The sequence below is a fragment of the Drosophila melanogaster genome, chromosome X (assembly GCF_000001215.4).
Source record: "Drosophila melanogaster chromosome X".
Lineage (NCBI taxonomy): Eukaryota > Metazoa > Arthropoda > Insecta > Diptera > Drosophilidae > Drosophila > Drosophila melanogaster.
This window is the reverse complement of record NC_004354.4, coordinates 5,816,910-5,841,657: the sequence shown is the minus strand read 5'-3', so window position 1 is coordinate 5,841,657 and position 24,748 is coordinate 5,816,910. Positions and strand designations below refer to the sequence as shown.

The following is a 24,748-nucleotide window of genomic DNA, read 5'->3' as shown; positions in this document are numbered from 1 at the left end:
CAGGAGGACTCCAGTTGCGGCCTGGACGAAAAGCAGTGACCAGCGACCAGAACCAGGAGCTACGGAATGCCCAACTTGAGCACACACACGCACATACACGATATTCTCCGTCTGAGCGAATTACGGACATCGAGCCACCATTCTGGCCAACAATCCACTTACGTTGAAACGAAACCAACGGCCACGGACTTTTGATTAGAGAAGTGCCGGGCATTTCCGGCAGTTTGGTACAAAATATGATATAAAGTGTGGTATGATTTAATTTAAGAACTTACTACTTGTTTTATACTTGCCTTTGCTTAGCTTTTGGAACCCAAAAGTTGCGTATACTTGATTACGTATACGACACGTGGGCCCAGCGCATTCATTATTCGCATATTTCGGGGTCCCACTCTTGGTTAGGGTATTCCGCTAGCGCCATCGAGTCGAAAGCACTCAGTGGACCCAGCCCTCTTGTTTTTCAATTTACAAAATACGCCTCCAGCAGCTTTTCACGCGTCGCGCACTCAAAAATAACCGAAAAAAAAAACAGGCAAAAGCAGAGGAAAAATTAAAAAAAAACCGGAAAACTCAAAGCGCAAAAAGGGAAACGAAATAAAAAATGGAAATCGGCAGAAAAGGAAAGTGAATACTGTGTGTAGGGGCTACAATACTCTGACATCGGATTCGATGGTTTAGAAATAATGGTATAGGGTCTCCTCGAAAAGTTCAGATGGATTAAGATGATGAAAAACCAAAATGTTAAGCCTTGATGCAAGCCATTTTCCAGCCGGCATATTCCCCTATTTTCCACTGCATTTCCTCCCCTTACCCATTGAGACTAAGGGCCAATTTAAATGTCTTGAAAGGGTTTCTTTTTATTCATAATTCTTTATTTTGGTTTACATTTATACTATTTTACTGCATGTTTTTGTGTGTTTTTTTTTTATTTTCTTTTTTTTCAGAGCAACCCAACGGAACCGTATTAATTTGCCCGTTGCTCTCAGAAGTACCTACAAATAATTCTCTACATCAAGTGCTTTCTTTTTTTTCGGCCATTTCCGTTTTATTTTGGGACTCTCCGCCGCTTTTTTCGGTCTTATTTTCCACTTTGGGTTCGCCTTTCGATTCGTTTAATTTTAGCTTAATCTTAAGTGTGCTCGTTTCTTGCAACGAATTTTTCATTTTATTTTCGCTCTGCCAATTCGCCGCATTCATTCGAAGTAATTTTCTCAAAATTTCCAAATGACAAACTCCTTAATTCGCTTACAAAAATTGTATTTGACTATTTCCATACACCGAAAAAAAAAAAAACAACATCTATTACATATGTTCATAATTAATTGGTAAATATGTAATTTGCATGGCGTTTGCTGTTTTGGATTTTCATAAGCCTATTTTGGAAAACTGAGTTGAGGATCAACTGGCACGTATTTTTAAGCGGCAAGTGAAACCTTCTGTTGATTTACAAGAAAGTAATTACTATTTTAATGGAAGCACTTAAAATGCAATTCAATAAAAGGTGTCGATAAAGTGAATAAAGCAAATAGAAACATTAAATATAATCAACTATCAAGCGTTTAAATATTTTCAGAACGTTTAAAAACGAGCCAATGCAATCGGAAATCGAAACAAGTGAGATCGAAAAAAAAAAAAAAAATGCCATCGAGTGTTGTGCAGTTTTTTCTACTCTATTCACACTTTTCCATTCGGACCAGTGTGACCACATGTCGCTCGTAGGCAAAGCAAACGGAAATCCAAAACAGACGCCCTATGTATACGTTTGTAAACACTTTTCTCGTAGTATTTATCGTACTTTAGATTTGGCCTTTGCACCGCACAAACTCCCCGCATTTCCATTCGAATGTCCTCCAGCGTTTTGCTTTCCATCTATTTTTTCCATCCCCACCTGATAGACTTTGCACTTTCCCCGGCTGTAAGTGTATCTGTTATCTGTATTTGTATCTGTATCTGTATCTGTATCTGTATCTGTATCTGCTTTTGAGTGTGCGTGTTTGTTTGTTTGCATTTACTTGCTTTCTTGCTTTTTTCCGGTGAAAAATTGACATATTTCGGTACTTGCAACTGGAGTCGAGTCGACTTGAGTTGAGTTTTCTTTTGGGTTTCCGCTTGGATTTCCGGCATTTCTGCCGGTGACACAAGTCTTTGGGAAGCGGTAGCTCCGCAAACTTTTGGCCAGGAATATGGATGCGGGATGATGTTGTGGGGTCTGGGTTCCTGGGGAGACTTTTAAAAGGAAGGAAAGGAAATGGCCAGCGGGGCAATGCCAACAACTGTTTCAATTTGCTCTGATTTTGAAGACCAATTACGTGGCTGTGCAGGGAGTGTACTTCTTACGTCTTACTTCATCATCATTTTTCTTATTTATGGTTTAACAGTTGGTTACTGTCACGATTACGTTTACGTTTACGGTTACTAGTGCGGATTACGGTTGCAGCAACGCGGCTCCGGGCGTCTTTAGCCCAAGATCTTTTTGAAATAGCTAACCGTTTCCGGTTTGGTTAGCGAGCGTCGTCGATTTGGCTTGAATGGCGCCTCGGTCTCCTCCAGGAAGTTGTGTCGCGTTGTGGCCGCCTCGGTCTTCAAATGGCCCTCCTCGTCCTCCTCCTCCTCCTCGGGGCTGCCCATGCCGTTGTTGTCCACCTTGAAGGATCCCTGATTCACTCGCGGATATCTGAACTCCCTGACTGGCTTCGGAATGGATGTTGTTGTTGTTGCTGCTGCTGTTGTTGTTGCTGCAGCTGCTGTGGCATTCGATTTGATTTCATTAGCTGCGGCTGCTCTGGTAGCAGTAGTGGTTGCTGCTGCTGCTGGTGGCGCTTCACTGGCAATTACCGTTGCTGCTGATGTTGCTGCGGTGTCTTCAGTTACTTTCACGCTTGTTGTCACCTCCACAGCTGCACCTGTTGTCGCTGTCACGGTTGATGTTGCCACAGTGTCAGCGACTGTTGCAGCTGATGTTGTTGCTGCTGCTGTTGCTGCTGTCAGTTCCTTCGATGACGTGACTGTTGATGGCTGCACTTCCACTTTGGTCGATGTTTCTGCTGCTGCTGCTGCTGGTGTTGTTGCTGTTGCTGCTGCTGTTGTCGTACTGGACGTTGTTGTCGCTCGTGTTGTTGTGGTCGCATGCTCGCTGGCATGTTTGGCCGGCGGCACGTAGTGCGACTTCACCAGCAGCATTGGCGGTATAAAGCGCGTATTGTCGGCGGACTCGTTGACGTGCGTTGCATGTTGCTGCTGCAACGTGGCGCCTTCGTGCAGTATCTGCTGTTGTTGGTGGTGTTGCTGCTGCGAGGGATGTATGGGATGTGCCATGTTGTTGCTGTTGCTCTTGTCCGTGGGCGTGGCATGGCTAGTTGTTGTTGCTGTCGCTGCTGCTGCTGTGCTCGTTGTTGTTGTTGGTGTTTCAGCGGATGTTGCTACTGTTGTTGTGCCAGTTGCTGCTGCTGCTGCTGCTGCTGCTGCTGCCGCTTCGATTGCTGATGTTTTTGTTGTTCGTGGTGCTACCATGGTTGTTGGCTCTGGTTTCTTAGTCGTTGTTGTTGTTGTCTCTTCCGTTTTGGGCGTAGTTGTTGCTGTTGTAGTGGTGGTTGTAATCGTGGTGGTTCTAACCGTTGTTGTTGGCCGCGTTGTTGTTGCCGGCGCCTGTGAACTTGTGGTGTCCACTGCTTTCGGTGTGGTCACCACTTCAGTTGCTGCCGTCGCCGTTGTCGTTGTTGCTGGTGTAGTGGTTGTTGCTGTTGCCGGTGTCGCCAAAGTGGTTGTCTTCAGTGTAGTTGTTGTCATCGCTGGCGATTTGGCTTCAGGAATTGGCGCCATGGTGCGCAGATCCTGCGGCAGGATCTTCTTCTTGTGCGGCAAATGTTCGAATATCTCATTGGAGGCATCGCTATTGCTGTCATCCTCGTTGAGGGGCATTCGAATACCGAGGCCCATTCCCATACCCGGAGGCAGTTGCTCCTCACTCAGTGCCGGCTGGTCGCCCATCATCAGTTCCTCCTCGTGCTGGTGCACCAACGACTTGCGCGACTTCTGTTGCTGCTGTTGCTGCTGCTGCTGGTTGTGCTGCTGCTGATGGCTACCCTGCAGCTTCTTGGCAAAGTCCGGTGTGATCACCTTCTTGGCCGCCTTCTTCACAGGCTTGGGCACCAGGTCAGGTATGCGATACAGTCCGGACAGTGATACGGCGCCCGGAGCATCCGCCTGCATCAGCTCTCCCAATCCGGGAACCGAAACGGGCGGCACTGGTGGCGCCACCTCGATGTTGATGGCCATTCCGGATCGGCGGCCATAGTTGGGCAGCAGATCGATGTCGTTATTCTCCTTGTTATCAGTGTGGATGTTGTTGATGATCTGCAGCGACTTGAAGTGCGAGTTTGTGATGTCGTTGATGCGCTGCGCCTCCAAACGCTCCTTGGGACAGATCAGCTGTCGAATGGCACGCTCACGATCCTGAAATGGCACACAAGAGTTAAGGAGAACAGAGGGAAATGTTCATATTCGCTTCTGTCATTTAATCGTAGCTGGAATAACCCTAGCTCACCTCCTTGCCCTTGCAGGTGTGTCGCAGCAGTCCCTCCTCCTGGCAATTGCGGATCAGCTCGATGCTGGCCGTATCCGCCATGTATTGCATGGTCAAATTGGGCATGTCCTTCAGTATGCAAGCATCCGCCCAGCTGGGAACTACGGATAGTGCGGTGCGGAAAACATATGGTCCAGAGATCAGTTAGCCCAAGGCTGGAATCCCATCCAGAAATCTCCACCTACCTGGCATTTCGCAAAGGAAGGAGGCCGTTTCGGGTCCACCGCAGCGCAGAGCGTGCCAGCGGTAATCTCGAATGGGATCGATTACGGCGCAGAGCGGAGCATCCATCAGTGGTAGGGATTCGGCCCAGTAACCAGTATCTGCCACCAAGGGACGCGAGTTCCTGACCAGCCGGGTAAAAAAAACCAAATCATAAACCGATCTCTTTCTCTTCATACTTTCAAACCCCTTCATATTAAATGTGAAAAGCTAGGAAAGTCGATATGTTGCTCCCCTTTTTTTTTTTTTGCTATATATGTTTGAGCTTACTGAACGTAATTGGCTGAAAGTCAAAGTTTTGAAACCCGATAACCATTATTATTTTATTTTATTTTTGCCAACCCTTCTCGATTTCACTTAGTGTAACATGTATGCTTCTGATTATATATAAAGAACCCCAATCCTCGGCGTTTTTGCTGTTTGGGGGATTCCTCCCGACTCTGATCCATTCCTAAATGGAGGACCACTATACACATGTCGGCCCCAACAGGACAATTGTCGCTCAATCCCTTTCGGTTGCATCCCCATGTCCCCGCTATGTATCTGTATCCGTATATTCATGTATCCCTGTATCCGTATGTCCGTGTAGCCGTTGTACCCTTGTATCCTGGTGTCCTTGCATACCCTACACACTACAATGGTTTTGCTTTTGTTGCTAGTGTTGATGTTGATGTAGCCGTTGCTATTGTTGTACTTACGACCACATAAAACGATCCGAGTTCTGCGGTCGCATGAGACCAATCCAAACGATGTCGTTCACATCCAATTCCCTCAGCAGGTCGCGCGTTGCATCGAATTGAAAACTGTTGTCGACTGTAAGGACATCTCTCGCACACACACACACACACACACGCAGGACGTTCGGCAAAAACAGCGTACGTAGAAGAAACAAAGGGGAGGGGGGGAAAAAAAAGGATGAGCAGAGAGAATAGTTCAAATGAAAACGAGACGACAAATGGTTTTTATTTGTTCTACACAGAGTATTTCTATTAAATTCGACTCGCCTATTGTTGTTGTTTTGTTTGTGTGTGTTTTTGTTTTTTTTTTTTGCCCCCATTTCGTTTTCATTTGGGTTTTTTGTTTCAATTGAGCTTTTCGACAGTGGGAAGCCATCAGCTCGATGTTACCCTCCAGTGACATCACAAATTGTTAACAAAACGCTGCCGAAAATGATTTTTTCTACCATTTTCGCTAGCTCTCTTGTGTGTCGGTTGCCTGTTTTCGCTCCTGTTTGCGATTCCCATTCCCAGCTATTGTGTGCGTCACATTTGCATATGTTGCAAAAAAAAAAAAAAAAAAAAAAAACAAATAGTGTGCGGTGTCAACAAATTGATGCCGGATCCTAAATGCGCTAACTGCTCGCTGAATACTAAATACTATATTAGTGAATTAAGGCATCAATCCGAGAAAAGGTTCAATCAACTAGTTAAAAGCCCCATTTAGTTAGCTTGAATACAAATCCTTGCATTTTAAGTCACTTTAAATATCCTTCACAATTCACTTGCATGTAAATTTACTCTTCCTGACTTTTATTTGATAAAGATCACAGGACCTGCATTCATACTCGCACACTTTTGTTGAAAGCTGATATATTGGCATTTTTCTGGCACACTATTGAGTCGCTTGTTTTGGGTCATTTGAGCGACCGGCTGATTGTGATTTAGATGCACCGAACTGCTGGCCATCTTTATCTGGCCACTGTGACCCCAATCTTGACCTGCTACTGTTTCGTAGTACCCCCCTCCCCCCAGCCGACGGAAGCTGATGATTTTGGGGGGAAAGGGGTAGATGCCTCTAGCCGACGGCACTGCAGCGACAGCATTTGTCAGAAGGATTTATTGTATTATGAGGTGGGTTTTGTTTGGGCGCATAGCAACAACCCCTTGCTTCGAAAATAAAAAAAAAAAAAAGTGAAAAGCACAAGCAAATGCAGTGCGGTAAGCGAGGGGGCGGAAAATGCAGGCCAGAGAGGTTGATTCTACGCCAAAGCTTTTGGGGTCTGGCCACATAAAAGACTCGACTGTGGCTGCGTCACTTTGCTGTCATTTCATTCATTTGCGAACCACAATGGCAATGTCCCTTTGAAATCTGTCTTCTGCACCCGCAGTGCCCTCCAGTTCCCTCTTATCCAGCAAAGTCCCAAATGCATTCGCCAGTTGCTAGGTGACGCTCGTTGGCCGGACATTCGTAATAATGTGCCATTCCCATCGGCTGATTTTTTTTTTTTTTTCCTGTTCTGTTCTCTTCTGTGCTGTTAGAATCCAAGAACTGTGGGCTTATTTGCATTTAAACTTGCATTTTCTTTCCGGCATTTAGCACACAGCTCTGTTACATCCGGTGCTGCATTTGGAACGCAGTTGGATTCTCACTTACCCGTCACTAGATTGGCGTGATGAAATTGACAGACGGCATCGGCCTCAAACCAGGATATGCGATCGCGGAAGAAGCGATAAAAGACGTTCAGACCCTCTTGCGGCATCGTCCAGGTGTTGCTCACGTTCACCTGTGAAGAGAACAGAAATCGTGGGAAATACGGAAAAGAGTTCATTTCGGTTTATTTGTATGCGAGCGGCGCACGGTGCGTATACGTTATGCATTAAGCATTTTACGTGGCCCGTAAAGCGTTTACATTTTTAATGCCCAAAGGGGAGGCGGGTGCTTCCGAGAGATTTTTACTTGTAGGTATGACTCTACGACATTAAAAATACATACAACACACGCGCACATTTGCTTAGTGGGGGGCAGAGGGATTTTTCTCGATGTAAAATCTGCTTTGAAGCCATGTCCCCATATATTTCATTAGGGGGCAACTGGGAAAAACTGAACAAACGGGCAGCGGGGGTCGCAACAGCTGCCGCAATGCCTCACTTCCACATCCACCACCTTCTTCTTCTCCACTCCTCGAGAGATTCCAAAAATGTTCTTTGTAGAACGCCGCCACGTTCTGAGACCGAGGAACCAAACGCCAGGGGAACCAGCCCGGGTACTCCAGCATCGTCTCCATTTCCGGCTATATCCTCCATCTTCCATCTGCGTCTTCAGCTCACGGAGTCGAGTGACAGACCTCGCTCTCGTACATTAACTAATTAGGAGCAGAGGCCCGAGGACGATGGTGCATAAATGCTCGACGCGAACTCATCTCCCCAGGAATACATACTCGTATAAACGTACATAAGTATGCAAATATATGGTATTCACAGCGCAAAGCTGATGACAAAGTGCGGCCGAAAGAAGGTGGCATTACGGTGGGCTTAACAAAACACTCTTGTCAAACGGAAATTTAAATAGCTGATTTCCTCGAGTGTTTCGTATACAAAATGTGCTTTAGATGGTTTTATGATATGAAAAATTCTTAATGGGCCCAGCAAGCAACAGCCACTGAGCGAAGGGAATTCGATGTGCACTTCGTAGTTTTCTAGTAGGCAACTTGTAACTCTGAACAAAGTCAAATGCAAATCGTTTGTGGAAAACCATTTTTGGGCCAATATTAAATTTTATGTTAATGGATTAGGTTTTCAATTTGTTCCACTCATCCGATGTTCATCATAAACGCAGCGAAAAGTTGGTTTTGTGTTTAAACTAATTAAATTTGTTCTATGAACATTGCTTAGCAACTTTCTGGTGGGAAAATTCTTGCGGCAAGGCTTTTGGCAAAAATCCAGTAAAATTAAGAAGATTCAAAAGGAATGCTGGTCATACATTCGGAAATTTTTCTCTGCTCTCCGCCTGTTTTTTTTCCCCGTTTCCAATTCAGGGATCCAGTTTATGCGGGGTGAGTGGCAGGCATTTCATTAACTTAATTAACATTTAATTGAAAAATTCAAAAAAACGACTTCTTGGCCATTGTGATGCGGGTAGAAGAGCGGGGCGGTAAAAAATTCCATCAACAGCGAAATGAAATGAAAAACATTATAGAAACGGGGATGAAATGTACAGGGACTGTAAATGTATTTAAATAGGTATATATTCAGCACTTATCACTCGATTAATTTTGGTTTTATATCCGTAAAAGCGATTCATTTCTTTATTTCGTCTTTTTGTCGCCCAACGAATTTGTTCGCTTATGAAATATCAATTTAATTTGCCCACAGCCATTGCAGTTATTATACATTTATGGCCCTATATGGTTTTTAATATAATATCTTAATGGATATCTGCTACAAACATATGCCTCGCTGCGACTGTATTTGCTGGCATTATTAATAATGCAGTAAAGTTTTCTGAGGCTGCAAATTGATCAAGTATTAACATGGAAAATATTTCAGTTGGCTGCTGGCAAAAGGAGTAATCGAAAATATGTAAAGCAGTTTGGTATATTTGATCAACAAATGCGCCTCATTTAATTTAACCCTGCGGATGTGCAACATCAGCGGCATAAAAAGGTCCTGCCACATTTGACATGATTAATCAATTTGAAGAGCGAGAAAATATCAATGGGAATGTGTAAAATTTTGGTATTTATAAAAAAAAAAAAAATGTATATTAACCCTACTGGGATTTGAACCCGTTCACTTTCAAACGAGAGTCGAATGCTCTAACCCCTAAGCTACGCAAAGCTGTAAAAATTCTGAAAAAATTACGTAACGTGAATCTGTCAATCGAAGCAGGTGTGGTTCTAGTTTATCCCCTGGGAGCTGACCCCTCGCCGCCGGCGGCAGCGCATACAGTTAGTATGCGAACTTCCAATCGGGAGGTAGTGCCGCCGGTCCGGGTTCGAATCCCGGTGAAGTTATCAAAAGTAGCAATGGAAAATATATGATGATGGTGCACTTCCGGATTTACAATTACAATATCCCAAATCCAAATTTAGGGTGTGCAAAATACATACTATTGTAGATTTAAGTTATATCATAAGAATGAAAGTTTGGTTTGTTTACGCTGTCACACAATGCAATATGGGCTTTAGTTATAAGAAACACAAACAGACGATTGTAAATAATAACACAAAAACACTTTTTTTTTAATGGCCAATATTTAATTTTAGAATATAGAAATTTAGAATCTTAAATATTTTAAGAGTGGGTTTTTTGTTGAAACTAATTAAATTTGTTCTGTGAACATTGCTTAGCAACTTTCTGGTGGGAAAATATTTGCAGCAAGGCTTTTGGCGAAAATCCAGTGAAATTAAGAAGATTCAAAAGGAAGCTATACGAATCCTTTCAAACTCTAAGAAAATTACTTGATATGAATCTGTCAATCCTGATTTTGAAAGCCAGGGAACTTTTGAAAATGAAGCGTTCAAGTTGAATGCAATTGATTCGCAATGTGGTACTAACTATCGTTAGTACTGGAATATCAGTATAGATAGCTATTAGCGTTTAAATTTCAATCGAAATCAGAACCAATATATTTTCTACCCAGCTTTACAACAAATATTGGCAACATCAGCACTCAAGCAAGTGCAAGTGCAACTGCAACTGCAGCAGATGTTGTCTTGCCACCGATTGTTGATTTTCCAAATATGTATATATATTATATATATCTCATTTTTCTCAGCTACGTTTTTTGCTTTTCTTGTGCCTTTCGGAAACTCCGCAACTTGCTGTGCAAACAATTCCACGGTTGCCACTTCTTCTTTTGCGGCGCCTCCTGCTGTTGCTGCTGCTGCAGTTGTTGCAGTTGCTGCTGTTTCTGATGTTGCTGCTCTTGCTGCTGCTGTTGCTGTTGTTTGTCTGCTGTTTTCCCCGTAGTTATGCTTTGTTTGTAATTATGATGAAGACATCCTGTGGCAGCGCGGGCGTTGCGAGTACAAATTAAACAAAAGAATAAGTGAAATCACAAAGCGCTGCAAAAGACTTCTTTGTGCTTGTATAATTTTTTGTATTCTTGTATTTGCATTTTGCGAAAGGGGCGAACACAAGTTAGCACAATGCATCCCCTGGATTTCACGGAAAAGTGCTCTGTTTGCACCTTTTAATCATGGGTTTCTATTTTACTTTGGCACAGAGCGGGAAATTAAGCGCTAAGTACTTGGGAACCGAACATTTAGCCAAAGGATGTAATGAGATCAGCAACTTGTAAAGGACTTTAAGTGGATGCGCTTTGTTTTCAAACGGTTTTCAACTTATGGAGCCATACGAAGTGGGGCTATGTGCACATTATAATTACGCCATAATATATATCCAAAAGTTATGCACTGCTTTAGGCAACTTTAAGAAGTTAACTTTTATTTATTAACTTCCTGCTACATGTACTTTTCATGGCATTACTATGCGCTCTCGACTAGCAGCTAAAACTGGTATTATTTGCATATTTCCCCCAGCTCGGATCCAAAACAAATTGTGAATGCATAATGTGAGCTGATTCATCCTCTTTTGATAACGTTAACATGCCCCATTCTCCGTGCCCCGCTCACCTGCGCTCAAAGGAAAGTATTTTCATTTTCCTCTTCTTTATTGGCTTTTTACCAAGTACTCGAGCGATTATAATGGAACTTTCTGGCAAGATGGCTGGCAAGATGGCTAAGAGGATGAGAATGATGATGAGGATTGGAGGGCGGTCCTTTGGCCCGGGGTGTCAACACAATCAGCGCCTGTGGCGCTTTGAAGTGGCTCCAATCTTTGCCCGAGTCGTGCGTGAATCATAAGTATCTTGTTCCAGTACAAGCGACATATATATATACATATATATATATGTACGAGTATCTATGTGTATATGCCCAGATATACTCACATATATGCAGATGTATGCTAATGTGGCAGCCACAAAATGGGGCGCGTTTAAAATCAAATACGCCCGTTGGCGCAAGGTGTGCAAATTAACAATCCTTTTGATATATTGGCATATTTAATGCCATCTACCTTTTTTGCTTTAATTTCTCCGTCCTTGGCTAAATATTGCGTCACAAAAGCTGCCAAGTCAAACGGCTTATTTATGAATTAGCAATGTGATTTTTGAGTTTTATTTCTCCCCAGTCTGCCATTTTCACGCCCACCTTGTGGCAAGCTTATGTTTTAGATGATTTACACCCCATAAGGTTGGCCATTATGGTAATGAAGCGTCTGGAGCGACGAAGTGGGACGACCTGGCATTATATACTTTTATGGCGATAAATTGCTGTCCACGGTGCGTATGAGCGATGGCAGGCAAGTTTGCAAAAGCGGGCATCTTTCGGATGGTGGAAAGTGAAGACTTGCCGCGATTGGTAATCAAAGAAAAAGGCAGAAAAGCACAGAATTCAGAGGATTGGATACATTACCGAAAGCTTTATTACGTAGCACCTACTTAAATGTTCCATTTTCTATATTACTTCCAGATAACCCAGATCATAATATGTATGTGATATGAGAATGGATGACAAGGCCATCAAAGAGCTGCAGCTCGTGTTGAAGTAGCTCCTCCGTTAGCTGCTCAATTTGTCGATGCTGCGCGTTCGAGTATCCTCGATGTGCGTCAAGTGGCAATTGTGCAGCCAGCCACCCAACGCCCAACATTACCTGCAGCCTCTATCCAACGACAGGTGGTTTAGAAACGACTGTGGGCGACTGAGGATATATAAATAACGATGACACTGGGTGGCAGAGAAATATGCACAGAGCAGAAATAAATGAAACGAGAGCGTGACCCGTCGCCTTGTATAAAATATATCGTGATGTCACAGTGGCACTGCAATGTCCTTGGCAGGTCACCACCCAGCAGCCACCCATCTATGTCCACCGCCCCCTAAGGCAGACAGTGGGACATGTAATTGTAACAGACTGTGCCAAAAACAGCGGCAACAAAGCCGTTTTTGCACCCAACCAGACCCCGCCACTCCTTTGGTGGCCAACAATGGACGAAGGACGAAGGATAACACAACGCCCACCACCCATCGGCCAACGCCCACCGCCCACTGATACTGCTGCCATCCAAGGCAGCAGCAAAGGAGGAAAATGGGAAACGAAGCTGCAGCTGTCAACTGTCGCGCTTGCTTACATGCACGGGAAATTTATTAAAATTGAAGACAACCAGCGCTGCAAGTCAGTTTGCCAGTTTGTCAGTTTGTCACTGTGTCAGCCAGTCAATCCATCAGTACGCCAGCCATTCAGTCCTCAGTCTGCAGATGAGTGCGTGACACGAGGGCTTAAGGGGATTAAGTGGGGCCGAGATATCCAGGGAAATTGCAATCTGGCCAGTCAATCAGCGAGGTGAGACAAATGGGAGGAAAATGGGGGAAAATGGTGCAATGAGTACATCTCGATAAGAGCAATGTGCGAGAAAAACAGTACTGAAAATGAAAGAATTCAGAGATCTTAAAACTAAACTAGCTCTTCATTTTGTAAAATATGTTTATCAGTTGGTGATTATCCTTAAATCGTTAATTTTAAAACATGTTAAAGCCACTGCTAGCCAAAAAGCAGGCAGGATAATGTTTTCGGCTGCGGAAAAAGATGATTTTTGGGCCACGAGTCGTGTGCTTTGTGGGTTAATGGGGCCGCCACGGAGATGGCAAGAAGGATATGGACAACAACATGTGTTTCGGTTGCAGCCCCAAGGATAACATCGTAATTTGTTGTGCATCGCCTAATCCTTGCGCTACTTTCGAGCCAATGTGAATTATGCGCACTTAAGTCAACTCTTTGCCGCACCCCAGGACACGAAACCATGCAAGCACATCCTGCCACACGAACTCAATTCGTCCTGTGCCCTCGTGTGCGTGCGTGTGTGTGTGTGTGTGTCTGTGCGAATTTTCCTCCGCTTGTATTATTGCAACCAGCTTAAGAGATTTTATCCAGCAAAAAAAAAAAAAAAAAAAAAATAGAGAAAACTGGGCGTTACGGTGCAGCCAAGACGTTCCGAATGGCAGGCAGCTGAAAAGAAATTAAATTTCTCAGCTAAAAATACCACGGAAATAAGAGAGAGAATGCCGTGGAATGCGTTGACAGGTGCCCTAAATGTTATTCCCTGCAATCAAGCTAGCGAAAATAATGTGCGAAAACCCAAATCAAATAGAACCAATTTTCGCATACCCTAATTCCCCCAACAAATGCACCCAAATGCTGAATAAAGCAAGCCAAGCTGAATATTCCGCAATTATTCAGTTAGCCATTGAACACAAAGTGCACTTGGCACTTGGAATAAATCATTAAAAATAATAAATCATAAAAATTCCAAATCCGATTTATTTAATCGCCAACTGCATATTTGGCAGTGTACTTCGCTTAGCTTGAGTGCAGCGAAAAATGCAGCATAAACTTAAGCTCCGAATTGCAGCTTAATAATTTGCAAAATAATTGTTGTCCAAAGGACGAGGCAATTCTCGCAGTGCAGCCAACTTGACTGCAATGAACTAAGCTAAGATGAAGGGAATCCGCTGGGTACGCGCAGCTGAAGCAGTTAAAGTTTCTAATTGAAATTGAAACAGAGCGGCGGACAGCGGACATGAAAGCCGCCAGTTTCTGGGAGTCGAGTTGAAGAAAGGACGCTGATGGCTAAAGATGATTGCCAGGCGTTGGTTCCTGCTCCCTCCGCCCCTCCCCCCCCTTTCGCAGCTATGCAAATTGATTAGCGAAAATGAAATCCCCTGGAAGACCCGAGGGGCGGATAAATGCCAAATGGAGGTGGTGCAGCGGACATGGAGTTTGCTCGGAGTTCCTGCTAAGCATTATCCTTCACTCCCCCGCCAGATAGTGGCATTGGGTGGGGTGTTGAGAGCCCGGTTTTATATACTCCTGGATTGGCATCTGTTCAATTTGCAAAATGTGCTGGCAGCAGGAATCTTAAATGCAAGGCGGCATGAATAAATATCAAGCGTCGCCACTGAATAATACAGATCGTTGCATTATTAAAACAGCTTGCAAATTGCATTGCACAGACTATTCCTTCTCGTGCCTTTGATAATCCATTTGGGCTTATGTGTTTTTTGAATTGAAAATGACAAAATATGAATCGAATGAATTCAAACATTCAAAAATTGGAAAATAAATGCTCTGCTGCAAAGCGGTTGAGTAGTAATCTTCGGCTAAGTTGCTGCTGTTGGCGACCACAGTCCATCGATATCATAAAGTTTCCCATGGAAAGTTGATTGCGGCAGGCTTAAGTTTGCACTGCCACCCTATTTCCAAGTCGCTGTGCAAAAAAAAAAAAAGAAAATAATATAAAAGTGCTGATAATCCAGTGGCCGCCCCTTTCGCCGGCCACCTTCGAGTTGGCAAATCGTTGCATAAACTTTTGCCTGCTCCTAAAGAAAACTAAGTCCTTCCGCACCAAATCCCAAATCCCTGCAGGGAATCGGTGATGCAGCCAGCCAAGCCAGTCAGCCATTCTTCCCTTAGGTATCCCAATATCATGGCCCAGATAAAACTTGGACAGCTTGCGGATTCGCTTCGAATTCTAATTAAAAGCGCAGAAACTTTTGCTCCGCAACATTTTGGCCAGATGATCGCAATCGAAATTGTCGCACATTATGCACGGGGTGGCATTCAGTTGTGGGTGGCTGGTACACTGGCTAGATTGGCCATAAAGCAAACCGCAACATGGCCGAAATGAAAATGTGCAGCGAAGGACAATGGCAATCGGGGGAAGGCAAAGGCCGAAAGGCAGAAAGCCAGCAAGGCAGAAAGTCGCCTGGGAAAAGTTTCTCAACTTTTGTCACATTTAATTAACATGAATCAATGGCTCATCCTGTCGAGCATGAGTGGGAAGGGGGGGGGGGGGGGATATTGTTTGGTGCACAGGGGCGTACACACAACTTTTTACGAGGGGCATACATTTTTCTAACGATTGCATTTACATGCTAACTAAAAAGTAAGTCAAAAGTTAACTACGATTGAACGTATATTGTACATTTTGTAATTATTATGTAGTAAAGAGGTATTAGTAAACATACTAAAATGCTGAGGGGGAACACACACACACACCCCCCGCCCCCCCTTTCGTGCGACCCTGCCCATTTGGATGGTGTTCAATGCTCAGGCACGCAAGCTAAAATTTATTGGGCACCCCAGTTCGTCTGCAATAAACTTGAAATTTTCATGCCAACGACTCATTTAACTTGAGCACTGAATTAACAATTTATGCGACTATGTGTGCGTGTGTGTGTGTGGGCGTTGTGTGCATGTATGCATATGTGCCTGTGTGGGTTTGTGTGTGAGTTTTATGACTTAACCGACACAAATTACTTAATGCCGTTCGTTCTTTATTGTTCAATTATTAAACAAGGCCTGAAGGCATAAAAAAGTTTAACACACACATTAGAAGTTGCCCATGTGGGTGTGTGTTCTTTCTTCTTTTTGGTGTTTAATCAGGCAGCTCGGTAACGAAAGTGAGGAAAGTGGCCCGATTAATGGGCCAGCATTTGTTATCAATGATGCCCAAGTGAACGATAATGTTTTCAACAACAAGGATGTTGCCCAGATGGGCCAATGAAAGAAGGGGGTTGGGCATTCTGCACACCCAACATCATATTATCCTTCTCATTATCGTCCTTGTCAATTGCGATTGTAGGATGATGCGAACACACTGGGGATAAGGCCAAAACTGTTACCATAGATTGGGCTCAAGGGTTTGGGCTACATTCATTGCTTGCAAGTTTTTGTTTTCTAAATTAAAAATCATGAGAGCAGTGTGTGTTCCTGATTTGTTTCAGTGTTCATCATCATTGGGGCCTAATGTCCGACACATTAATTTACGCTTGGGGTCAAGCTGTGGGCCAAAACCAAGTTCCCCTCATAACAGTACGTTTATAAAGTCCTGCATCCTTTTATGGACTTGCTGGCTGCGTTTTAGTGATTAAAATACACACACACAGACAAACTTGCAAGCGAGCACTTTTATTTACTGTTAATTAATTCGTAATGTAATCTTTTTTTTCGCAGTTTCTTCGCTCTCCACGCTTTTCATTCTCATTTTTTGTTTTGCATAGCTTTGCAAATGCACGTGTCACAAAAGCGCACCTGTCTCTTCGCCTCCGTTTAAGTCCTGCGCTTTTTTTCCGAGACGTGGCAGGACCTCAAAGCGCCAGCTTCTAATTTGCTGCTAAATGGAAGCGAAAACGCTTTGTTTGTGCATAACGAGGCGTGCAGTGGCCCAAAACAAAGGGGGCAGCTGTGGCGGAGGGGCTGTGGCTCCGCGGGGTATTCGGATTCGGATTCGCTTTTGTCTCCGCGTTGGCGAGGATGAAGACTGCACTTTGCCCGCATCTAGCGAAGGACACGCCAACCATGCAGCCAACCACTCGCCACCCGGCCACCCAGTGAACGGGGTCAAAGGGCGCCAAGGAGAGGGTCGTGGATGGGGTGGCAATCGAGTTGATTACCACGCGAACAAAAGACAATGGTGGGCGGTGGGGGGTGGGGGAAGGATGGGTGGCGTGGCAGAAAAATGCGGGGAGCTGCTAAAGGTCCACGTGCCAATTGCTTCATTACTTGCACATTTTCAACTCAATAACATTCGCCCCCGCGCCGAACGAACGATGGAAATAAAAAATAGAAAGAAAAAAAACGAGAAGGGCATTCCGTGCAACAATGGCGAAAACCCGTGGAAAAGTGTTGTAAAACTGCTGTAACTAAGCTGCAGAAATTTCACAGCCATAAAAGTGGAGGTTGAAAAGCACAGCTTTAACAACTACGCTGCATAATTTCTTCAGCTAAATCAGTAGTATTTCGAAATAACTCACCAGGCAATCGAAAGGGCTGAGCAAACTTGTTCTTTTCGACTACAGTTTGTTAACTATAATCTTTGCATTCATTCAGACACCTGTAGATGAAATTTCAGTGTAGAAATGTAATTTCATATGCGTGATGGACCAAGTTGGCCGATTACCTGCCGCATCGAATGCTGTTTGCAATTCCGCGCATGCCACGCTTATCTCGTTCGAGGCCAAAGTGCAAATTTGTGTATTGTTTATCCTCGTTAACCTGCATCCTGCCCACAGACGCACACAGCAGTATCTGATATCTATGGGGCATCCATTGCGGTGGGCAAACATTTGTGCAACTAACCCCCACCCCCCCCCCCTGCCATTTGACGGGCCTAACAATTTCTTAATTACGTTTGTCAACATTCGAGGATTGCAGCACAACCGACGACCACAGAGCAGCGCAAACATTGCCGATGCATTCCGACTTGCAGTTTCCAATTTCGAATTCCCGACGCCATTGCGTATGCGAATGGACTGTATTTCTAATCGGGTTAACCACTCGGCGGTCGTGGGACTAAGAAATAATTAATTTATATATAAAGTCATTTGGCATTCGATAGGGAATGAAATTGACTCGCCTGGCTAGTTTATGCAGTCGAAATACCTTAGAGGACGAGGTGTTTCAATGTGATATCTGTCCATACTTATTCTATGTATGTTTCACATAATATTTGGAACAGAAGTGTTGAAAAGGAAATCAAGTTCTCATATGCAAGACTTTTGGAAAATGAAGTCTCTGGCAGATTTGCAACAAAATTCGCAAATTGGCCTAAACGATGTGTCAACACACCTCAACTCGACTAACTGACGCATTTTCCCCATTTCGCATTCCCCCCCCTGAAAGTTTGCCTTCTTCGCTTTGATGCTTTGAACCTGCCGGCAATCAGCTGATGAAGCTGAATGCAAACACTTTTCAACTTTTCAATGGTCGGGGTGTGGAGCAGATAACGCAATTATACAAAAGTTCCTTCCATCGAAAGGAACAGAGGAAAAGCCGAAACATAGTCCGCAATTTTGTGTTGAAAACTCGTAGTCAGAACGTTGCTAATTTCATAAATTAAGCAAAATTAACACGTCATCATATGTGTGGCATTATATTTCTTTTCGTACACATTCGGTGAGTATTCAAATTCAACAAGGCCAAATGCCCGAAAATGGCAGCAGAAAAAAAAGCATACATTTCCATGGCAATCGAGCTTAACCAGCATTTCCCACTTAAGCCTTCAGGTTCGGTGAAAATTTTCGGGTTGGCAGCTGGCTGTCGACTCTTTTGCCTTCACCTCTGTGCCCCAGTTGACCTGGTTCCCATTGTCCTTGCTCGGCGAAGATATATACGTGTGTGTCAACCATTTGATGGTCCATCTGTTTATCCGACTCTGTCCATCTGTCATTCTGTTTGTCTATTTGTCCATTTTGTCTGTTTGTCTTTTTGTGCGCTGGGCGCCAACTTTGTTAATGTCCTGCTGGATTGCCAACCGGGTCTAGAGGACTCATTTAATTTCTCTACACTGTAAACTATGCAAATATGTATGTAAAGTAAGGCACAACAAAATTTGTATGAACAAAATTCGATTGCATGGCAGTTTGTTTGCCTGAAAGCTTTTTTTCTTTTCTCCACTTGAATGTCCTGACTGAATGTCCTTCAGGCACTGCATGCAACTCACAAAATCATCATGGGCATTCACAGCGAGTTTTGACTGACTTCAAGGTTGGCCAGGCCAACAGGAGATCACAATCAGCGGGGCTCTTTTGGTGGCAATATGGCCAAGGATATATTGTAGATAGGTAAGCTGCCAAGGATTCGATATGCGCTCGCTCAGTGGTTCATTTGAACTTCCGGTTCCGTTTTTTCCCCTACGTTTCAGCTGGTGCGAAGTAATTGGCTGCGAAAATGCTGCCATAAATCAAACCGATAATTATGTGGGCGACTGCGCAACTTTTTCGCACCAGCCCAAGCCATCATCAAATATAACCGAAATGTAAAAAAAAAAAAAAAATGGAATGGAATGGGAATTCAGGCTCATTTTGATTGCCGTCCATAAATTATGATTTGATGTGCGAAATAGTTGGGCGCCTGTCGGTGATGGCGGTGATGGGTGATGGCCAAATGGCGGTAGGTGAATGCAGCTCAAGGTCGGATAGGCTGCTTTTTTCTTCCGATTTTCCTCCTTTTTTACGTCTCTCTTTGGCACTGCCTTCTGTGTCTGCTGGTCGGCCTTCGCCGGACGCGTCCTTGAGTGGGTGGTGCTGTGGGTGACTCGCAGGCGGATGCCGGGCAAAGTGAAACTGGAAGCGGAGCAGGAGGTGCAGAAAGAGCGGGAGGAGCAACTCCATGTTCCATTTTGTGGCCGTGGCATGATTAATTGCTCATTGTTGCGGCGGCCACATCGTAAATTGCTTTCACGTCTCGTGAATCTCGTGTCGGGCGCACGTGAATGCCATGAATAAGAGCGGAATGAAACGGAATGAAATCGGCCCAAAAATCGGCTACACTGCAATAAAATAAGTGACCGTGCTAGCCAAGTGCGGTCCAAGCATGGAAGGTCATGTTTGGTTCTGCTATGATAAGTTCAAAGTGGAGTATTTATCAATCTAAAAGCTGGCAAACAATTGAAATAGTTTTTACATTTGAGCGCACTTATCATTTTAGGCCTTTCTAACATCCTTTGGATTGCCGTACTGAGGTGAATATATTTTATTGCCAGTGTGCGAGGCCAAATTTCCCAGCTCATCTCGTGTCATCCTGGCTAACGTTTAAGGCGTTCCGCATTGTTTATCTTCCTGCTCCTTGGCCTCCTTTTCTGCGCCCGACTAATGTTACATTATTAATGCATCTGCATGAAGCTCCCTCAAGCCTTCGTATGCAAATTAGGGACCCAGGCCCAGAGTTTTCACCCGCATTTCCCGCTGACGAGACGTGCTCAACGAAAAAAAAAAAAATAGGAAAAGAAAACCCAAAAAATGTGAGCTAGAAAAGGCCCAACACGAAAAATGGAAAGCAAAGCAATAGCATTTCGTGTCGCTTACTCTACGAGTAGAAGTGATAAATGATTGAGCGAATCTTCGGAATACATGGCAAATCCAGGCCCAAATGAGCTGCCAAACTGGATTTTGTTGCTGTTGGCCAACGGCGCAATCATAATTGTACAACTACTTCCCACTGACCCCATTTATTTGGTGATTATATTTTCACTTTCATGGCGAACTCGCTTAATATTCGCGCTTCTCTTTGAACAGCTTAACGGGGATAATCCCCAACATCATCGGTTCGTCAAAGTAAATGTGAAATGTAAATTTAGGTTTTGCCCAGCCAAGTTCATTATTACTTCTTTTATTGGCTGTTGGTTGCACTTCAATGGGCTGATAACTCTTTATAACAATCGAATCAAACATGCGTAATGCGTATTTGATACCATATCATATTGAATATACGAGCTGATTCCACAAAAGTTCTGCTTCAAATTGAATTATACTGCTGTATGGCTAGAACTTTATTTCTTATAGAGTTCGGTTTGCTTCGGCTGCGGTGTTTTTCCAGCCCAGCAATAGCAATCACGATAATAAGCATAAATAAAGAGGCCAACAAAAAAATTACACAGCCATAAAAAAGGGCAAATGGCATAAAGGCGGTTGGAGGGCAAGAGCCCACCGCTCCGTGACCACCAACAGCTCCAGCTCCAATCCCAACCCCAAGCTCCTCCATCATCATTCGTCTTTGCTGGCCATGTGGAAAGGGTCGAATAACCCGGACCAGGCCATACCATACCATACCAGACCCAACAAACAAGCAAGCAAGCTAGCGAACAAACAAACAAACAAACAAATAAACGAATGGACGTTGAGAATGAGAACACAAACAAGTTTTGTAGTGGGCTGCAACCGCTGAACAACCTCGTAAAAACTTATTTAATTTGTGATTTATATGAATAAAATTGTGTAGTAAATTCACTGAAATTATTCATTTCGCAGCGCTTACGGGCGGGTGGACAGTTCGAAACAGGACAACCCGACCACGAGCGATGAGAAAAAAGAAAAGTGCACCGAAAGAAAAGAGGCCTTGAAATGAATTCAAAGCACTTTGCATATGGTAGTCTACTTTGCAGCGCTCTCATAACATCTCAATGTTTCTTTTTTTTTTTTTTGTTTGAGCGAAACATATTATCCAATTATTTTTGCCAGTGCAAGTGACAGAGAAGATCGGGTCGAAAGGATAAGCTCAGCACAAGACCAAAACAAGAACGTTGCCAAAATCAACTGCTGAGTATACGGCCGGCGACAACAACAGCGGCTAAGAAAACTTTTTGCTGGCTAACCAAAGAGTTTCGCATTTTTGATTTACTCTCCGAGCAGAGCAGAATCGCAACTTTTGCGCATATAAATTTGGGCCAAGCGATGGTCAGACGCCCACTCCTGCCAACTGAATATATTCCCAAAAATATCTTAGCCCAATCTCGGTTCAAATGATTTTCGATTACCAACTAGCCGCAATTTAGTCTAGAAAATTTCTTGTGGCCGTTCCGTTTCATCAGTTTCGGCAGAAGACTGAGAAGTTTGAAAATAGACATTAAATATAGCCACACTGACATTTATGCCGGCTATGTCGATTTGGTGCCGCAATAATTTCGTAATTTATTAGCATTCATGAGTTTATATTTCATTCGGCTGGCGGTGGTGGTGGCAGGTATCACTTACAGAAGTGATTGTGGAATAATTTAAAATACATTAAGTTGCTGCATTGCCAAAGCGTATGGCTGCGGGCATTTTGGCCAAATGATTGTTTGGATTGTAAATTGACTAGCTTTAAATGCCATGACCTCGAGTCAAGCGAGCTCAAGCTGGGCAATTAATGGTTTGTCCTTTTGAGTGAAGCAGCTCAATGGCATTAGAGCACAAAGGAAAAGGACATGTGCGACATGGTGCATAGTTCGGTTTTGACTATGTGCACAGCTGCACATATTTAAGCGCCTTTAACAAGCACTCCATTCGCACTTTGAACTTGGATTTTGATAGGATCGTATATGCATTTACTTACCGCTCGAGCATCGCAACGCATTCCCAGGCTGATTACCAGGCAGATGCCCAAAAAGGACACCAGACAGCGAGGTCGCATCATTTTTCACACTTTATTCTCTTATCTCAATATTTCTGTCGACAAGGATAAACACCTTTGCTTATGTCTTGGTCTTTATTTATTCAAGGTTCTCAATTTTTTGGCGCTCACTATAAAAAAAAAATGAAATGAAACAAGCGCATTGGCAGTTGTTCATTAACGCATCGGCACGGAGTTGGCGAAAGGATTTTCATTCCCCGCTTCCCCTTGCCCTGTCTCTCTCTCTCTGTGTGTCTCCCCCCTCCCCTCTCTTCCCGTGCAGGACACTTTTAATATTTCTGCTGTGTCCACGCAACAATAACAAGGAATAAAACATTTTGCCGGCGCCGCGGCGACTTGTTTACTTTCACTACCGCAAGGACTCACTCACACACGCACGCAAACACACGCACACCCCCAAGCTCACAGGATATGAATTGCAGAGGCGGGAGAGAAAGAGAGAGAGAGAGAGGGGGGAGAAACAGGAAGAGAGAGACAGAGAGACGGGAGTAAAAACGAATCCTTCCAGGAGCCCCAAAAGCACAACGAACCGAACGCGCGCGCGGCACGAATTGTTCTGGCGCCTCGACGGCGAAACAGGTCCTTTTTAATATCCTGCCACGGCGAAGGCAAGGGCGAAAGCTCCGCGGCGAATTCGGCTCCCTGCCGAGCGAATACGAGACGGGGCGAAGCGAATGAAGTTTATAAAATGTACGTGACTGTGGCTCGCTTGGAGCATGAAGTGTGTGCCAAGCTTTACTTCTACTACATGCCCCCCCCCCATTTCCTATCACCGCCCACCTTTTCCACACGACCATGCTCCTTCTTCGTCCCTCCCTTCCGCACCTCATCATGCCCCTTTTCGCCTGTGCATTTGGCACAAAATGCTCAAGGACACTTGCCCAAAACTAGCACCAGCCCCAAAACCAACGGGTACACATGGAAAAATCACACAAATGAAATCTGTAAAACGGCATTTAGCCAAAAATGTAATATCTATTCTCAAAATGATCATAAAACCAAAAGAATAACTGTTTTGAGCAGCTAATTACACCGGCTAACCATCCCTATCACTTTTTGACCGATTTGGAAAAATTAATTTTTCGGCCAATTTTCGCATTTTCGGTAAGGGGTAACATCATCAAAATTTACAAAAAATGGCCAAAAAATAGAATTCTCGTTTGTGGATACTAATCGATTGGGAATTCAAATACGAGCTCAACGAGGTATGACATTCCATATTCAGACAATTATTTTTAAAGTTGTGGCCAAAAAACTGATTATTTTATGACGAAAAATCGAAAAAATTATTTTGGCAAAAATTAAAAACATTTAGATGGCCATTTTTATCATAACTTGACTAAAACTGATCATAAAAATGAAAGAATAACTGTTTTGAGCAGCTAATAACAAGGACTAACCATCTGTATCACTTTTTGACCGATTTAGAGAAAATAATTTTTGAGTCATTTTTCGCATTTTCGGTAAGGGGTAACATCATCAAATTTTGAAAAAAATGGCTATAAAATAGAATTCCATTTTTTGGATACAGTTCGATTGGGAATTTAAATACAAACTCAACGAGGTATGACATTCCGTATTCAGACAATTATTTTTAAAGTTGTGGCCAAAAAACTGACTATTTTATGACGGAAATTTGGAGAAATAATTTTCGATTTTGTACGCAAACTTGTGAGATTTTTCGGCTTAAATTACCAAGCGAATATGACGGTTGGTTGTTGTCGAGAATGTGGCGCTGTTTAATCCGAAAACTGGCAGCGACCAAAAGTGTGCAAGAAATCGGACGCCACCGAGTGACTATATAACCGCAGCCCGGAAGTATAGTACAAAATAATTACAAGTTTGCCACAGGAATCTGCACCCTTAAAGAGGAGCGAAAGACACTGACGTACCCAAATACCATTTATCATCTGTGTTTGTTCCCTTTTTTTTATTTTAAAAAATTTGAATACATGTATGTTTTTTCACAGAAGATGACCAACGATGAATTGTTTTGTAGAAGCATCCATCTCCATTTTTTTTCTCTCTGTATACGACTCCCTCTGTTCGAGCCCATGTCACCGTCCGAAAATGACGATGGGGGGCAGGACAAGGACTATCCAGCTAAATGTTTTCATTGTGCAGCATTTCTTTATTTTTAGTTGATTTGCTTGGACATCGTCGGTTTGCTCTGTGTCTGACCTTGCCGCCCACACGCCAAAGCACCACCCACGTC

The 24,748-nt window shown here is 43.7% G+C and overlaps 1 protein-coding gene, 1 long non-coding RNA gene and 1 pseudogene across 4 annotated transcripts; 1 reads left to right on the top strand and 2 right to left on the bottom strand.

Moving 5' to 3' along the window:
* Window positions 1–834: 834 nt before the first annotated feature.
* CG15765 (uncharacterized protein) lies at window positions 835–23,099 on the bottom strand. Of its 2 annotated transcripts, NM_132041.3 has the most exons (7): window positions 23,064–23,099; window positions 22,456–22,643; window positions 7,178–7,307; window positions 5,503–5,617; window positions 4,768–4,928; window positions 4,544–4,683; window positions 2,085–4,452 (listed from the first exon to the last, which is right to left on the bottom strand). In NM_132041.3, the coding sequence occupies exons 2-7, from the start codon at window positions 22,534–22,536 to the stop codon at window positions 2,458–2,460; spliced, it is 2,622 nt and encodes an 873-aa protein (NP_572269.1). In that variant the 5' UTR covers window positions 22,537–22,643; window positions 23,064–23,099; the 3' UTR covers window positions 2,085–2,457. The 2 variants fall into 2 exon arrangements, with proteins under 2 accessions (NP_001259263.1, NP_572269.1); NM_001272334.1 differs by lacking the exon at window positions 23,064–23,099 and having other exon boundaries at window positions 835–4,452; window positions 22,456–22,606.
* tRNA:Glu-CTC-6-1Psi (transfer RNA:Glutamic acid-CTC 6-1 pseudogene) lies at window positions 9,290–9,360 on the bottom strand (annotated as a pseudogene). The gene has a single exon. The product of its transcript is annotated as a tRNA-Glu (tRNA).
* On the top strand, window positions 9,443–9,760 carry lncRNA:CR43264 (long non-coding RNA:CR43264). The gene has a single exon (NR_047771.1). It is a non-coding gene; the product is annotated as a long non-coding RNA:CR43264 (long non-coding RNA).
* Window positions 23,100–24,748: the final 1,649 nt, after the last annotated feature.

Excerpts from the sequence above, each read along its gene's own strand:
- CG15765 (NM_132041.3), bottom strand. The coding sequence starts at position 22,536 with ATGATGCGACCTCGCTGTCTGGTGTCCTTTTTGGGCATCTGCCTGGTA. Across the intron at positions 5,618-7,177 it reads TCACGCCAATCTAGTGACGG|TCGACAACAGTTTTCAATTC; the intron begins GTAAGTGAGAAT and ends ATGTCCTTACAG. Across the intron at positions 4,684-4,767 it reads CTTCCTTTGCGAAATGCCAG|TTCCCAGCTGGGCGGATGCT; the intron begins GTAGGTGGAGAT and ends CACTATCCGTAG.